This window comes from Crinia signifera, chromosome 5 (genome assembly GCF_055691185.1).
Source record: "Crinia signifera chromosome 5, ASM5569118v1, whole genome shotgun sequence".
Classification (NCBI taxonomy): domain Eukaryota; kingdom Metazoa; phylum Chordata; class Amphibia; order Anura; family Myobatrachidae; genus Crinia; species Crinia signifera.
Window position 1 is genome coordinate 106755561 of NC_139221.1, and position 15414 is coordinate 106770974.

The following is a 15414-nucleotide window of genomic DNA, read 5'->3' on the forward strand; positions in this document are numbered from 1 at the left end:
TAATAATAATTAAAAAAAATCTATTGCATGCTGATTTTCTAACCTGCTGCCATACAGATCTGAGCCGATATGTTCCTCACATTGCCGCAGACCACAAACCTGAGCATACACACTAGAATTCCGCCCAGCTCTAGGGACATTCTAGGGACCCTAATGCTCAGAGTCTTCTATCCTGCCGGCTAGAGAGGAGTGGGCCCATATGGAGAATGTGGGCCCCCTCCTCTTTTAATAAGCCCCTTTGCCCATATAATGGCTGGCTGCTTCTGAGTAGCTGCAGACACCTGGAAGAGCTGTCCACGGCCAGGTAGGGCTGGCAGGCAAAATATTTACCATGGGTGCCAAGAAACCTTGCACTGGCCCTGCTCACAGCCATTCATTGCCTGGGTGCATGCTAGGAGACAGGTATAATGCTGCCTGGCTGCTCTGACTGTGTGTAATTTACAATCACAGCAGTTGGGCATCATTCTCTACCTGCCTTCTACCAAGTCCCAGGGGCCCATTGACAAAAGCCCCTAAAATTGTGGGGCCTTGGGACAGCTAGTTAGTATGCTTATACGTGTGTATGGCTCTGGATGGTGGATTCTGGCTGGAACAGCTGCATTAGCATATTAGCTGTACGGTATGCAATATACAGTAGTACAACTTTGGATCAGGCCCTTTGTGGGGATGATGAGGTAGATGCAGACACCGTCGCAGCTGCACTTTTTGGTATTCGTTTGCAACTTTATGCAAATTACCGCTACAAAGCCCTGGCCTAAGGTATATCCATGTGTACGTATGCACAAGGACTGAAGTCCTTGCAATACTGCCTGGTACATCGTTAGACACCACCGTCAGTCACACTATCTAAACATTGATTGATCATCTGTGTATGCCAGCGACACTGCCATTCCACACACATAAGACTGACCATCTCCCAGTCACAACCCAGGAGCGCCAAACACTTTTCAAAGTGAATGCCCATATTTGAATGTTGCCATGCTCTATAAAATAATACATGGATATCAGATTTATATTGGTTGTGGTATGAAAAGCTGGCAGTCCGAATGTCCATGCCAGAACGTTTACATGAACATTAGGTCAACATGGTTATAATGCTGGCATGTCCAGTCAGAATGTCAACCTTTTTTTTCTTTGCATTTTTCAGCCCCTAACTCTAACCCTATACCTTCTAGCAAATGCCAGAGGGGCCGATGGACAGGTGGGACGATTTCTTGGAGGCTCCGCCTCCCGATCGGCACACAAAGAGAGCCGTTGGACTCGTGGCGGCTCCATTGGCTCTCTCTGTCCGCTGCAGAGGTTCAGGAGCCGGGAGAGGCAGTGCATGCATGCGCAGTGCATGTGTGGATGAGCATGCCCATGCCTGGTGTGTGCATGTGCGCAGCAAAGGTCACACGTGTGCACAAATGCCAGGGCCGATTCGGTGGCCCAGTCCGTCGCTGTCTGAACCTGTCGGCAATCTGACTGGTTCTCCTTTTATTTTAGCTTTTAGCTGTCCACTTTCTCCTCATATATTTATCTACCAAACATCCTCCAACATACCTCGTGGTCCCAACCTACACAGAGGGCTATAGCCCTCATTATTACTGTATACATAAATACACAACTAGACATTTCAAATCGGAGTTTTGCCTGAATTACTTTTTAAAACATAATGTTGTAGTCATCATGAGATAGGGAAAACTGTCTTTTTTTAAACCAGCATTATTTTGTAATTATTATGTACAGCAAAGTGATGTAAAATACCTTGTGCCCTAATGTATCCACTAAAGCCCTAATAAGTCATTGGTGAAATAAATCATAATTTACCATTATGTTAAACCTACAGTAATCTACCTTTAGTGATCCTAACCCACCCCACATACCAATGTACCCAAGTTGATCACACTGTGGGGCCTAGCAGCTGGGAGGAGGGAGGCAGAGGGAGCGCTCAGAAGCTGACACACCACACGGGTAAAAACAAACATCGGACGCGTCAAGCGATACATCGGCGGCCAGGTGGGGGATTCTAAGTACTCGGAAACCCCCCTGCGTGCGCGCCTGCCCTCCCCGGTGCCTGAATCCATTCACTAGCATACGAGAGGATGTGTACACTAATATATCCCCTCGCATGCGGTAGGACTAGAGAGAAATCATCAATGATTTTTCTTCCCTTTAGTAATAAAAGTCAGTCCCTAGACTTCAGGATGCGCTGACGCCATGTGACATCATACATACAGCCATGTGACATCAGCTTTCAGCCCTCCCTTTCTGAAGCAAATGGCACAGGGAGATTGCACATGCGCATATTCATGTGCAGACCTCTATCTTCGAAAACGGCCCGAATTCAGAACCTAAGGAACAGGTCTGAATCGACCCCTGTGTGCTCAGAACCAAATGCTGGTAGTCACCAGTACTAAGGGGGGTATTTTGGTTCATTCGCTTGGATGCGAATTGTGAATTGTGGTACGCCGGCCCACCATTCGCAAGGCACGTACGTTCGCACTGGCTGCGAATGGATGTTTTACATAAACACTCATACCACCGGGACCATCCGAAATCTTGGGATGGTCAGCAACCATCAAAAATGGTGGAAGGTGCACGCATAGGTAAGGTTGCTCTACATACGCTTGGGGGGAAGTGCACGGGCAGCTGACATCCGGTGATGTCAGCTGCCCGCACCCCCGCATGTCCGTCAAGGCTTCCCAGATGCTAATGGGCCAGCCCGCCGCCCCCGCCCACAAGCATGGGTGCGTGCATCCAGGGACCAGTTTGATCGCCGTGTATGCATGAAATGCACATGCGCAATGCAAAAACACTGGTCCCTTGCGAAAGCACGCGGGCCTGCGACCAGACCAGAATAAGGTCCTAAGAGTAGACTGCACTAGTGTAACTTCACTATCCCAGTGTTTTAGCCCTATTCTTGCTGCAAAAGATCTGTATGAAATCAAATGGATTTCTGCATACTCTCACCGCTAAATAGTCTTTATTAACCCTTTGAGTGTCAAGTGACTGTGACAAAATTAGAGTGAAAATTGCCAAGCAAACATTTTTATTTATCGTAATGACCTGTAATCTTTACCTTATATAGGAAATATAATCTTTTTACACAGCATAATATATTTAAATGTATATAACAAATGTGAGCGACGCTGGCATTTTTTGTGGATAGTTTGCACATCTCTCACAGAGATTTTGGCACTCAAAGGGTTACTGTAAGTTTATTCCATAGGTTCTGTCCACTTCTCCACTCTTTAGAATGCTTAATACACTTCCCCCTGGATTCCTGAACGTTCTCATTTGTTTTTAAAAGCATAGGTTCTATTACCAAGAGTATGTCATTTATGTCATTGGTAATACTTACGTCCATTTTAAACTGAAGAAGGAAATTTTCTTGAAGTGCCAGTATTCTTAAAACAAAACAAAACAAAACAAACAAATCAATAACATAGTAACATAATTTGATACAGAATATCCAGTTTTGTTTCCAATGCTATTTTTGTAATACCCCTTTTCACACCGCAGCTATAACCCGGTAATTTGCTGATTTTTAACCGTTTCAAAACACTTATAGCTGCAGTGTGAAAGTGCCAATTTTTTAATTACCGGTTCAATAAAAATGGTAATTCGAAATGGTTAAAAAGAAGGATCCTAAACGGTTCAGACACGTTTTTTTGTGTAGTGTGAATGGGTCTAAACCGGTATTTAGGACCCAGGCAGCAGTGAGCACTGTGCTGGTCCCGCTCAGTGCATATCTAATGAACGGGACCCAGCACAGTGCATATTTAATGAGCGGGTCCCCGCCCCTTGCATATGTAATGAGCGGTACTGCTCCGTACAGTGAATATTTAATGAACGGGTCCTCGCCCCCTGCATATATAATGAGCAGGATCTGCTCATTACATATGCAGGGGGCGGGGACCTGCTCATTAAATATTCATTGCACTGTGCTGGGTCCCGCTCATTACATACGCATGGGGTGGGCCCAGATGTATACATGCTGCATATATGACATTTTTATATTTTTGTGGGGTGTTGGGGGGGGGGGGGTTTGGGGGGTGCCTCAAACACCCCACCTGTTTTCTATGGGTGAAATGGGTTCAAAGGTGCAATAACGGTAATTAAACTGTAATATACCGTTTACAACATGCAATGTGACAGGGGTTTAACTTGCTCTGACCCGTTTAAAAGAAACGTTTTAAATACAGGGTCTAATTAGGTTTTGCTGTGTGAAAGCAGCATAAATGTTTCTTACATACAGTGAACGAATTCTCTATCTTTTATCAAATATATAATATATTAAAATGATCTAATCAACTATTAGTTCTGCTTAGCTGTCTATACATAGACCAAGGACAACCTTATTGTAAACTTAACAGATAACTGTATTTAATAATAGTATAAACACTTATCTGCCCATTAAAAACACATAAAGAAACAAGGTTGTACAAGTGAAAAACATTTATTGCTAGTTACATTATTTCCCAGCATGCCTTAGCCTGAATCTCTAGCTCTAGAACTGCAGATGGGTGAATTCTATTGTAGTCTAATATTATTCCTCTACTAATATATCCACACAGAAAGGACACATCTGCAGTACACTTAGGAAGAATACACATTCAGAGTGTGACAATTACTTTGCCAAGTCATTCAGATCCAAGCGACCATCTTTATTCTTGTCAAAGAGTTTCATCTAAAAAGGAAAAATATTGGGAGTCAATGCATTTCCTTTCAATGTTTCTTGGTACTTGTGTATTTTGGCGGCGCCCATCGCATTGCATACCATAAGGCATACGATAGTATGCGATGTGACGCGATATCGCGCGATGCTGTACAATGTCATACAATTTTAAAATTGTATGACATTGTACATGGCATACAATGCCATACAATGCGATGCGACGCGATTAAACATTGTATAAGCACCCTAATGGGTGCTTACAATGTGAAATGCACCCCCACGCCACCCCCCCCCCCCCCACTATAAACGTGAACCCGAAGCGTGGCTGGCGAGCGCAGCGAGCCCGCGAGGGGCGGCGGTACGCGTCCTCCGACCTTTTCATACCCCCACTATCCACGTCGGCGTGGAGTTGAGAATAGAAAGTGTGGCGAGCGCAGCGAGCCACCGAGCCCGAAGTCTGGCGAGCGCAGCGGATACCTGTGAAGCCCGCGAGGGGACTCCGATACCTGTGAAGGTATCCGCGTCCCCTCGCGGGGCTCGCTGCGCTCGCCACGCTTCGGGCTCGGTGGCTCGCTGCGCTCGCCACACTTTCTATTCTCAACTCCACGCCGACGTGGATAGTGGGGGTATGAAAAGGTCAGAGGACGCATACCGCCGCCCCTCGCGGGCTATCCACGCTTCGGGTTCACGTTTATAGTGGGGGGATGGGGTGGCGTGGGGGTGCATTTCACATTGTATGGTGCTTATATGATCTTTCATCGCATAGGGGGCAAAAATCGCGTCGCATCGCGATGCGGCGCAATGAAAACATCGCGCGATGCACATCGGGGGCGCCGCTATAATACACAAGTACCTGTTTCTTTATTTAGCATAATAGTTGACTTAAGATACAAAACTCGTATCAAACACAGACTGTGTAAAAAAGTTTAAAAAAAAGCATTGTGCTCAAAGAATAAACAGGACATAAACATAGGGGGGTATTCAATCTCGGCTGCTACTTCTGCCGGCGGAAATAGCAAGCGTCGCCTATTCAATACTGCCGTTACCGGCAGCGTTGAAAGTAGATTACGACAAGACAGATCCTACTTTAAAACAAGTCGTATCTGTTTTGTCAGAAACGGCTGTGGGTTGCCGAATTCACATCCATTTTTATTTTGACAATCCGTGGCCATTTTTGCCCACACTCAACAGCTGGAAGATTAAATTCCGGCTGTTGAGTTACAGTCAAGCTGAGTGGAAATTGCCTGGGATTCCAACTGTCGGGACGTTTCGACCGCCGGAATCCCGGATTGAATGTCCCAGCATAGAATGTCACAGCAGATAAGAACCACTTGGCCCATAAACTCCGCCCACCCAAATAATGTGGAAAGCACTATAGTTGTTCAACTATTCATTTTAAATTTATATCAAACTTATAGCAGCAAAAACATCACAACAAATAGAGTAGATCAAATGGAGTACAGTAGAATAAAGAAGGGGTACAAAAACAAAGGATGGGGGCAACATACAGTATGGTCCACCACACAACCCAGAGATGACCAGCTTTACGGTACTCCAGGTAACCGTCTACGACGTTGTTAGGTCAACAGTGTCTAGGTCTACAGTCAAAAGGATGATGACAATTAGTCAACAGTAAAAAAAGTTGACACATCAAAAAGGTCAACAAGCATTAGGTTGAAATGGAAAAAATGGCAACCTGAAGAAGGTCAACATGGAAAAGGTTCGAAGTGAGTTTTTTATTTTGTTTGTCTATGACGACATAGGTTGACATGGACACTGTATAATAGTAACGCGTCTGCTCACCATGCTTCAGGCACGATTTTATTCTCCGTCTACGCCCACTGAGATGATAAAGTATAAACGAGTCGGTTTGAAAAAAAATGCTTGTGTTGACCTTTTGACTTTCGACCTAGCAACTAATGACCGCATTACAGTAGCATGACATTTTATTACAGTATCATGGGGAAGGGCAGTGATATACTCCATGGGAGGCAAGTATCAGATTGAATAGGGCTTAAATTCCCTTCTTATTCACAGCAATTACAAGTTTGGGGTCAATGCATTTTAAGCATACAACAAAAAAAGCAGCAATTCTGCTCTGTGCTGTAGAATGTCCATGGCTCCTGCACTTTAATAGATTCCATGGCAACAGAACCTGGCAGTCAGTGATTTTGCCTGACAAGAAGGGGCCTTATTTTGTTTCATTCTTTCTGACAAAATCCTTCTTAGATGGGCAAAACCATGTGCACTGCAGGTGGGGCAGGTGCTACTTGTGCAGAGAGAATTAGATTTGGGTGGGGTTTTACTTCAAAGTGAGATCTATATTGCAGTGTAAAAATAAAGCAGTCAGTATTTACCCTGCACAGAAACAAAATAACTCACCCAAATCTAATTCTCTCTGCACATGTTACATCTGCCCCCCTGCAGTGCACATGGTTTTGTCCATCTAAGAAGGATTTTGTCAGAAAGAATGAACCAAAATAAGGCCCAAGATCACTGTGGTGTCTGTGAGCTGAGAGTGTGTATGTGATAGATGCTGCTTACACAGATCTGCATTAGTCCATACTTGCCTACTTTTGAAAACTAGTTTCAGGGAGATTATAGTTGGTAGTAGAATGTTGCACAGCGCCCCATTGAGGGGGCATGTCATGCTCCACCCATATATGGAGAGATTGTGAAAAGAGATTGTGAACATCTGAGAGGATTCTTTTAAAATTAATTATATCCAAATGTAGATGAGCCCCAAAGCAGTTAGTAACAGCTACTATACTTGCTAACGTGCTGGGAAATGGTGCAGATAATTCACTGTAAATGTATCTATCTCACTTTCCTTATTTCCCAAAAATGTAACAGTGTAATGTGGGCTAGGTGAAATGAGGGAGATTGGTAGACTAATGAGGGAGAGAGGAAGATTGCTGCTATTTCAGGGAGTCTCCTGCAGAATGCAGGAGGGTAGGCAGCAATGCATTAGTCACATAAAAAAAAATAGAGATCTTATGACACTACATGTGTGAAATTTAATAGGATGAGAGTTTCAGAAAGTGAGAGATTTGGTGAGAAATCTCCAGGTTTTTTTTTTAAAGTGGCAATCATTTACACTGCAAAACCAGTTTGATTTTGCAGTGTAAATGATTGTCGCTTTAAAAAAACTGGAGATTTCTCACCAAATCTCTCACTTTCTGAATCTCTCATCCTGTTCAATTTCACCCTATATATCGTAACAGCACTTACCATAGTATCTGTATATTCATCCAATTTATCTCCAGTCATAATTTTCTTATGTTGAGAGAAGAGATCTTGCAGGAAATTCTAATATTACAAATATAAAAATAAAGTATTCAATCTGTCTTACTACAATGTGTCTTACAGGTTTGGAACAGCACAGTCAGGAATTATATTACATTAGCTGGTGGATGCCATGCCATCATACGGCATCAGCTGGGGCGGAATTTATGCCCCCAGGCCACAGCACCCTGGGCAATAGCCCTATTTCCATGACCCTGCCAGAAATGCCCATTTCATGGACAGACAGTTCTAGCCAAGCACAAAGTCACCTGGTAACTCTTGTGCCCTCCATCAAGGTGTGTATGCATGGTGCAGTACTTGTCAAGTGGACGCAGCTGGAGATACATCCAACCCAGAATCAGACCCATACTGTATGTTATTAGATAGATAGATAGATAGATCTTAACTAATGCAAGTGATGGCAGAAATGACCATCTCGATCGAAGACAGATGTGTGTCAAATGGTCATAGTACAGTACATACCCTGAGCTCCACTGCTGAAATAAACCCACTGCTGTCTTCATCGTATTTTCGCCAAATCTGAAAAATAGTGACTCTTTAAAGTAACATTGCTTCAGAAAAATAGATACACTGTACAGTAACAGTCATTCTGAAAGCAACAATTAACCTGGATTCAAAACTAATGAAACACAGTACATGTAAGAAATACTGTAGTAGCACAAATACAAGTGCCAGAGTTGATTTACCGGTTAAAGATAACTGGTATTTCAACACGTTTAAAAAGCAGAGTCCTACATGTTTTTTTATGCAATGAGAATGGTTCTGAAACGGTATTTAAGATCCCACACCAGTTTTCCCCCTCCCCTGGTACCTGTCCTGGCCCCCCCCCCGGTACCTTGCAGCCGGTTCCGGCCCCCCCCCCCTGGTACCTTGCATATGGTACCCCCGTGTCCCCCCCCCTCCCCAGGTACCCCCACAACCCCCCCCCCCTCCCCTGGTACCTGCCAGCGATCCATTCGGGCAGCATGGTAGGCAGAGTAGGCAGCGGGCATTCAAGGGCTCCTAGTCGGCAGGTCCCAGACTGATGCAAGAAAGCATCATGCAGGAGTTTGATGCAAAAGGAGGCTGCAGCTGGTGCATTTCATTGTCATTTCATCAGCGGGGGTCCCTGCCGCGAATGGGAAATAGTGGAGCCGTTCATTAAATATGTGCATATTTAATTAGTGGCTCATTAGATATGCGCATATGTAATTTTCAGGCCTGCTATTTCCCATTCGTGGCAGGGACCCCCGCCGATGAAATGATAATATCCTAATGGATCTTCCTCCGCTTCCTCCTCCTCCTGAGCACGGACCTGCCCGGATCCCCAGTGCCCCCGCTGTCTGTGCATCAGCTGCAGCCTCCTCCTGAATCATGCTCCTGCATCAGTGGGGGACCTGCCGACTAGGAGCCCTGGCATGCCACTGCCTTCTGCACTGCCCCGCTGCCCGGATTGAGTTCTGCCAGGTACCAGGGGAGGGGGAGAGCAGGGTACCAGGTACCAGGGCAGGGGGGTGCCAGGGCAGGGGGGGAGGGGGGTAACAGGTACCAGGGCAGGGTGGGGGAGCAGGGGTACCAGCTGTCAGGTACCAGGGGAGGGGGGGAGCGGGGGTACCAGCTGCCAGGTACCATGGGGGGGAAGGGGGGGGCAGGACAGATACCAGGGGACACGTAAATTACTGGTGAATTACTGTTTTTGTACCTTTCAAAACGGGTTTAATGTGAATGGTACAAAAACGGTAATTAACCAGTAATATACCATTTACAACATGCAGTGGGAAAGGGGTTTCAGGTTAGACACCTTTTAAAGTCCCATTTAACAATACCGTGTCTTTACCCGTTTCTGCAGTGGGAAAGCAGCATTATTGAACCACAAAAGATTTACTGTAAAGCTGGGTACACATCTATACAATCCCTGTTTTCTTTTGAGCATACACGCGATCGACTGTCCACAAACACCAGCCAATACACGCGTACACACCTATACAATTTTACTAGCGACGTTCGATCTACTCCCGTCCAAACAATCGCAAGAAAAAGATTGGGTAATTGTGTATTATCTGGGCGCCCAATTTTTTCATCGCATGCCACTACTTAAGGCATGTGATGCAATGCGATTTTTCATTGTAAAGACCCGAGGGGTCGCGGATTACTTTACATGTATTCTGCGTCCCCTCGCGGGGCTCGCTGCGTTCGCCACGCTTCGGGCTCGGTGGCTCGCTGCGCTCACCACACTATATAAAATCAACTCCATGCGTATTTGGATAGTGGGGGTATGAAATCACCCATGGGTGACTATACAATTAAAAATCCGGTCTTTCAAATGAAAAATCGCATCGCATGGATTGTATGCCACTATATTGCATGCGATGCAATATCGGGCGCCCAGATATTACACAAGTACCAAAGATTGTACCACCATACGCACTCTCTCGATTCGGGCTATTGACACGTCATATACTGTATAAACAACATTATCATAATGGGCTGGGTTAAGGGCATACCAAAACAAAGAGGCGTGAGTACAGAACCTAGACAAAAGCGATTTCTTTTTTACATTAGTGCTGGCTGGGCAGAGAACACGCACGTTCGGCCATTCATTCCATTTGTTTTCTATAACTCCCATCATGAGCTTGAGAAAAATAAAGGTTTGTGCTTGCATTCTTTCTGCTATGGCCACAAAATTGCAGTCTATAAACACCCCTGCTGCACAGGTACTCGTAGTGCCACATAAAAAAATTAAGTCCGGCACACCGCTCTGAAGAATGGTGTATCTCGCCGTCTACATGTAGACAGCCAGTGGGTTGACTAGGGACAGACATATGGCAAACCACTATAAGGATGGGGTGAACGTCTACATGTAGACAGCTGATGGGGTGACTAGGGACAGACGTATGGCAAACCGCGATAAAGATGGAGTGCGCGTCTACATGTAGACAGGTGGCAGGGTGACTAGGGACAGACGTACGGCAAACCACTATAAGAATGGGGTGCGCGTCTACATGTAGACAGCCAGTGGGGTGACTAAGGACAGATGTATGGCAAACCGCTATAAAGATGGGGTGTGCGTCTAAATGTAGACAGCCGGTGGGGTGACTAAGGACAGATGTACGGCAAACCGCTATAAAGATGGGTTGCACGTCTAAATGTAGACAGGTGGCAGGGTCACTAGGGACAGGTGTATGGCAAACCATTATAAAGGATGGGGTGCGCGTCTACATGTAGACAGGTGGCAGGGTGACAAGTGACAGACGTACTGCAAACCGCTATAAAGATGGGAGGAAAATATAATGAGGGAGAGGTGATCGCTTCTTGTTTACATGCTGTGCTGTAGAAAAGATCATGCAGCTAGTCAACGCCCGCTTGGGCGTTCCAGCTTTGGGAGTATAATCGCAAGAACGGCCAGAATATCGATAGAACGTGCGCACACACTGCACTTTTTTCCCATATGGGCCCGTCTGGTCGGATGAATATTAAACAGCACAGAACCTTCGACCAACTGAGTATGGACGGACAAGACCATTTTTCCCGTTTATCGATCATACAGCAGGAATCGGGACAGCGTACACACCTATAGAATCGAACAACCGTTTGTCCCAGATTGAAAGAACGGCCTGACGATTGTATAGATGTGTACCCAGCTTTAGGGTCTGAAACACCTTCAGATGCTCCTTATGACGAGATGTAGCGTTCGATGTACAATATGCCCTCTGCAATCCTGGAACTGTCTATCATATACCACATAATGTATGACATTGGCCTCATTGTAGTATATGTTTACCTGGTTTATATGCTATTAACAACAGTATGGCAAATATTCAAATACACATGTTGTTGTATTGCACGGAATACAGTTTATTGCTGGTTAGTTCTATGATTAAATTAATGGAAGTTAATACATTTACAATATAGTTTTTATTCTGATTAGTATGGCATAAACATAATCTTACAGCAGTCAGTATAATCACATCACACTCACACGTACCCGCATGAACTCAACGCTGTTATCCAAAGGGGTCTCTCTACGAAAAAGTAACAGAAAGTTTTCATCCTCTGGCAAAATCATATTTGCAAGCTGGAAAAAAATATAATGTGATCAGTTGGCAATAATTCATAAACTATAGTATCCAATTTCCCAGTTCTGTTTGAAACAATATTTAGTATCTTATAATCTTGTATTACTTTTATATGCCAAAAAAATGGAAAACAGCATGCATATCTTCTCTAGGTGTGATGCTGGATAGCGCTGGAGAAATACTAGGCCATACTGTACTGTAGTTTCTCAAACTCAAATGTTTTCCAGTTTTCTCATCACACAATGACAAGTGAACTGATTACTGTAGCTCCACCTGTCGATCATTGAAAATGTGCCAATGAGTAATGGCTACACCAGTGCACCCGCTGGTTCACCTGCCAAACATGAACTGTTTGGGGTCCTGAGGCATGCTTGTCAGCTCTTCCTGATTGTCAGGGAGACTCCCTGAGGCAGTAACAGTCTCCCCGACTCCCCGAATAGTCTAGAAATCTCCATGATTGTACCTTGTCATGTAGCACTAACAGTATATACTAGGGGGGGTGTTTATAAGGCATAGTGGGGGAGGTGTATTAAGCCTGGAGAAGAAATAAAGTGTAGATAAAGTGGGTACTTGTTTTGTTTCACGGCGGCACCGTCTCAGTCGCAGCAGTGTCTGTGTCCCCTTGCGGGGCTCGCTTCGCTCGCCTACGCTACGTGCTCGGCCATACTATCTAAGATTAACTCCATGCCAACGTGGATAGTGGAGATATGAACTATTCACGTTGGCATTGACTTTATTTCAGAAAGTTTGCCGAGCGCCGAACCCGGAAGTAGCGGGCGCCATGCTGCCGCTGTGAAACTAAACAAGTACCATAAAGTGAAAACAGATAAAGCACCAGCCAATAAACTGTTTGAAAATGACAGTTGGGAGTTGATTGGCTAGTTCTTTATCTACTTTCACTTTATTTCCACTTGATATCCAGTTTATCTCTTCTCCAGGTTTAATACATCTGCCCAGTGATCCCTATGGCTACATGCATTTTCAAATAAGGTTTCTCATTGGCACTTGTAAAACCCCAGACATGAGCCCTGAAAAGTATTACTGTATTTTCATCAACAAGAAGAACTCATTAACTGCTTTGGGGCTCATTTACATTTGGGTCAATGTCATTTTTATGGCACACTCCTCAGATGTAGAGAAGCCTGCACTTATACAGTAGGTGTTACCTTCACAATCTATCTGAAATGCTGGCAAGTATGCAGGGACAAATTAACCTTTTGAGTGCCAACATCTGTGTGAGAGATGCTAAAAATATCCCATTTGTTATATAAATTCAAATAAAAATGTGGGTGAGATTTAATAGGATGAGAGATTCAGAAAGTGAGAGATTTGGTAAGAAATCTCCAGGTTTTTTTAAAGTGCCAATCATTAACACTGCAAAATCAAACTGGTTTTGCAGTGTAAATGATTGCTGCTTTAAAAAAACCAGGAAGTGGGTGGGCAGCTGTCATCCAGTGATGTCAGCTGTCTGCCCCCGGCACCAGCATCACAGCCTAATTACCATGAGAACGCCCATCTTTTACATGGGAACACCGATGAAACGCTGGGCATTCCCATGGGCAAAACTATCCACCGCCACCCGGAGCATAACCAGCCCCGGGCTCATTGAGCCGGTGCTGGTGACATAAAATCACGGTCCCCGACAAATAGGGGTCCCCTTGATTTAATGAAACCAGCACCAGGCTCAAGGTCCGGCGCTGGTTCCCAAAATATGGGGGACAAAATGACTAGGGGTCCCCCGCATTTCAAGAACCAGCACCAGACCCAACCAGCCAGCAGGGTAATGCCACAGCCGGGGGACACTTATTATATAAGGTCCCGCGGCCAAAGCATTATCCCCCTGGCTGGTCAGCATGGGCAGGGGTCCTGGGGAAGTGGGGACCCCCCCCAAAAAAGGGGTCCCCCCCTCCAGGACTTACCAGCCCATGCTGAAAGTCCGGGGCTGTCCCCCAAGGCCCCTGGGCGGTGGGCATCGGGCTGATGAAAAGTGTAAAGAAAAAAGAATAAAAACTATTGTCTTATACTGTAGAACTATGAGTCCCAACAAGCCTACCCCGCATGCTGGGACTTGGAGAACCACAAGTCCCAGCATGCGGGGCATTAAAGGGCCCGCTGGCACTTGTAGTTCCACAGTACAAGAAATAGTTAAATAAAACACACACTGACGTTTAATACATCCACAGCCCACACATACTGATACTTACCTACCTTGAGCCCTTGGGTCGGTCCCTGGATCCGGGGTCCGGGGTCCTGGCTCCTGGGCTGAAGAGTCCGGTTCCGGGGCCTTGGTCCTGGTTCCGGGGCTGGTCTGGGGCTCCAGGGCTGAAGAGGCCGGTTCCGGGGCCTTGGTCCTGGTTCCGGGGCTGGTCCGGGGTCCGGGGCTCCAGGGCTGAAGAGTCCGGTTCCGGGGCCTTGGTCCTGGTTCCGGGGCTGGTCCCGGGTCCGGGGCTCCTGGGCTGAAGATTCCGGGGTCCTGGATCCGTAGTAATCCAAAGGGGTACCTGAGGAAGGAAATCCTACTCACCTGGACCCCGGCGACGACCCCGAGAAAGTCGGCTCCTGATTGGCCGCTAGGCGGCCATCAGAATCATCCGGAGGAGAGGCGCGGAAGATGAAAATCTCTGCGTTTCTCCAGTCCGTGAGCGGGTACCAGCCGGGAGCAGCGCGTCTGGAGCTGAAGATGCCGGGGTCATCGCCGGGGACCAGGTGAGTAGGATTTCCTTCCTCATGTACCCCTTTGGATTACTACGGATCCAGGACCCCGGAATCTTCAGCCCAGGAGCCCCGGACCCTGGACCAGCCCCGGAACCAGGACCAAGGCCCCGGAACCGGACTCTTCAGCCCTGGAGCCCCGGACCCCGGACCAGCCCCGGAACCAGGACCAAGACCCCGGAACCGGACTCTTCAGCCCAGGAGCCAGGACCCCGGACCCCGGATCCAGGGACCGACCCAAGGGCTCAAGGTAGGTAAGTATCAGTATGTGTGGGCTGTGGATGTATTAAACGTTTATTTTTCTGGGTGTCAGTGTGTGTTTTATTTAACTATTTCTTGTACTGTGGAACTTTAATGCCCCGCATGCTGGGACTTGTGGTTCTCCAAGTCCCAGCATGCGGGGTAGGCTTGCTGGGACTCATAGTTCTACAGTATAAGACAAGTTTTTATTCTTTTTTTTTACACTTTTCATCAGCCCGATGCCCACTGCCCAGGGGCATCGGGGACAGCCACGGACTTTCAGCATGGGCTGGTAAGTCCTGGAGGGGGGGACCCCTTCTTTGGGGGGTCCCCACTTCCATAGGACCCCTGCCCATGCTGACCAGCCAGGGGGATAATGCTTTAGCCGGGGGCGACCTTATATAATAAGTGTCCCCCGGCTGTGGCATTACCCTACTGGCT

General features: G+C 46.4%; 1 protein-coding gene across 1 annotated transcript in view; it reads right to left on the reverse strand.

Annotated features, from left to right (window-relative positions):
- Nucleotides 1–15414, reverse strand: part of SCGN (secretagogin, EF-hand calcium binding protein) — a 115035-nt gene that overhangs the window by 41135 nt on the left and 58486 nt on the right. The window contains exons 4-8 of the mRNA XM_083186263.1: nt 11931–12020; nt 8429–8485; nt 7892–7969; nt 4617–4672; nt 3344–3389 (exon numbers count right to left, since the gene is read on the reverse strand). Coding sequence (XP_083042389.1) covers nt 3344–3389; nt 4617–4672; nt 7892–7969; nt 8429–8485; nt 11931–12020 — 327 coding nt within the window. The remainder of the gene's footprint in view (nt 1–3343; nt 3390–4616; nt 4673–7891; nt 7970–8428; nt 8486–11930; nt 12021–15414) is intronic.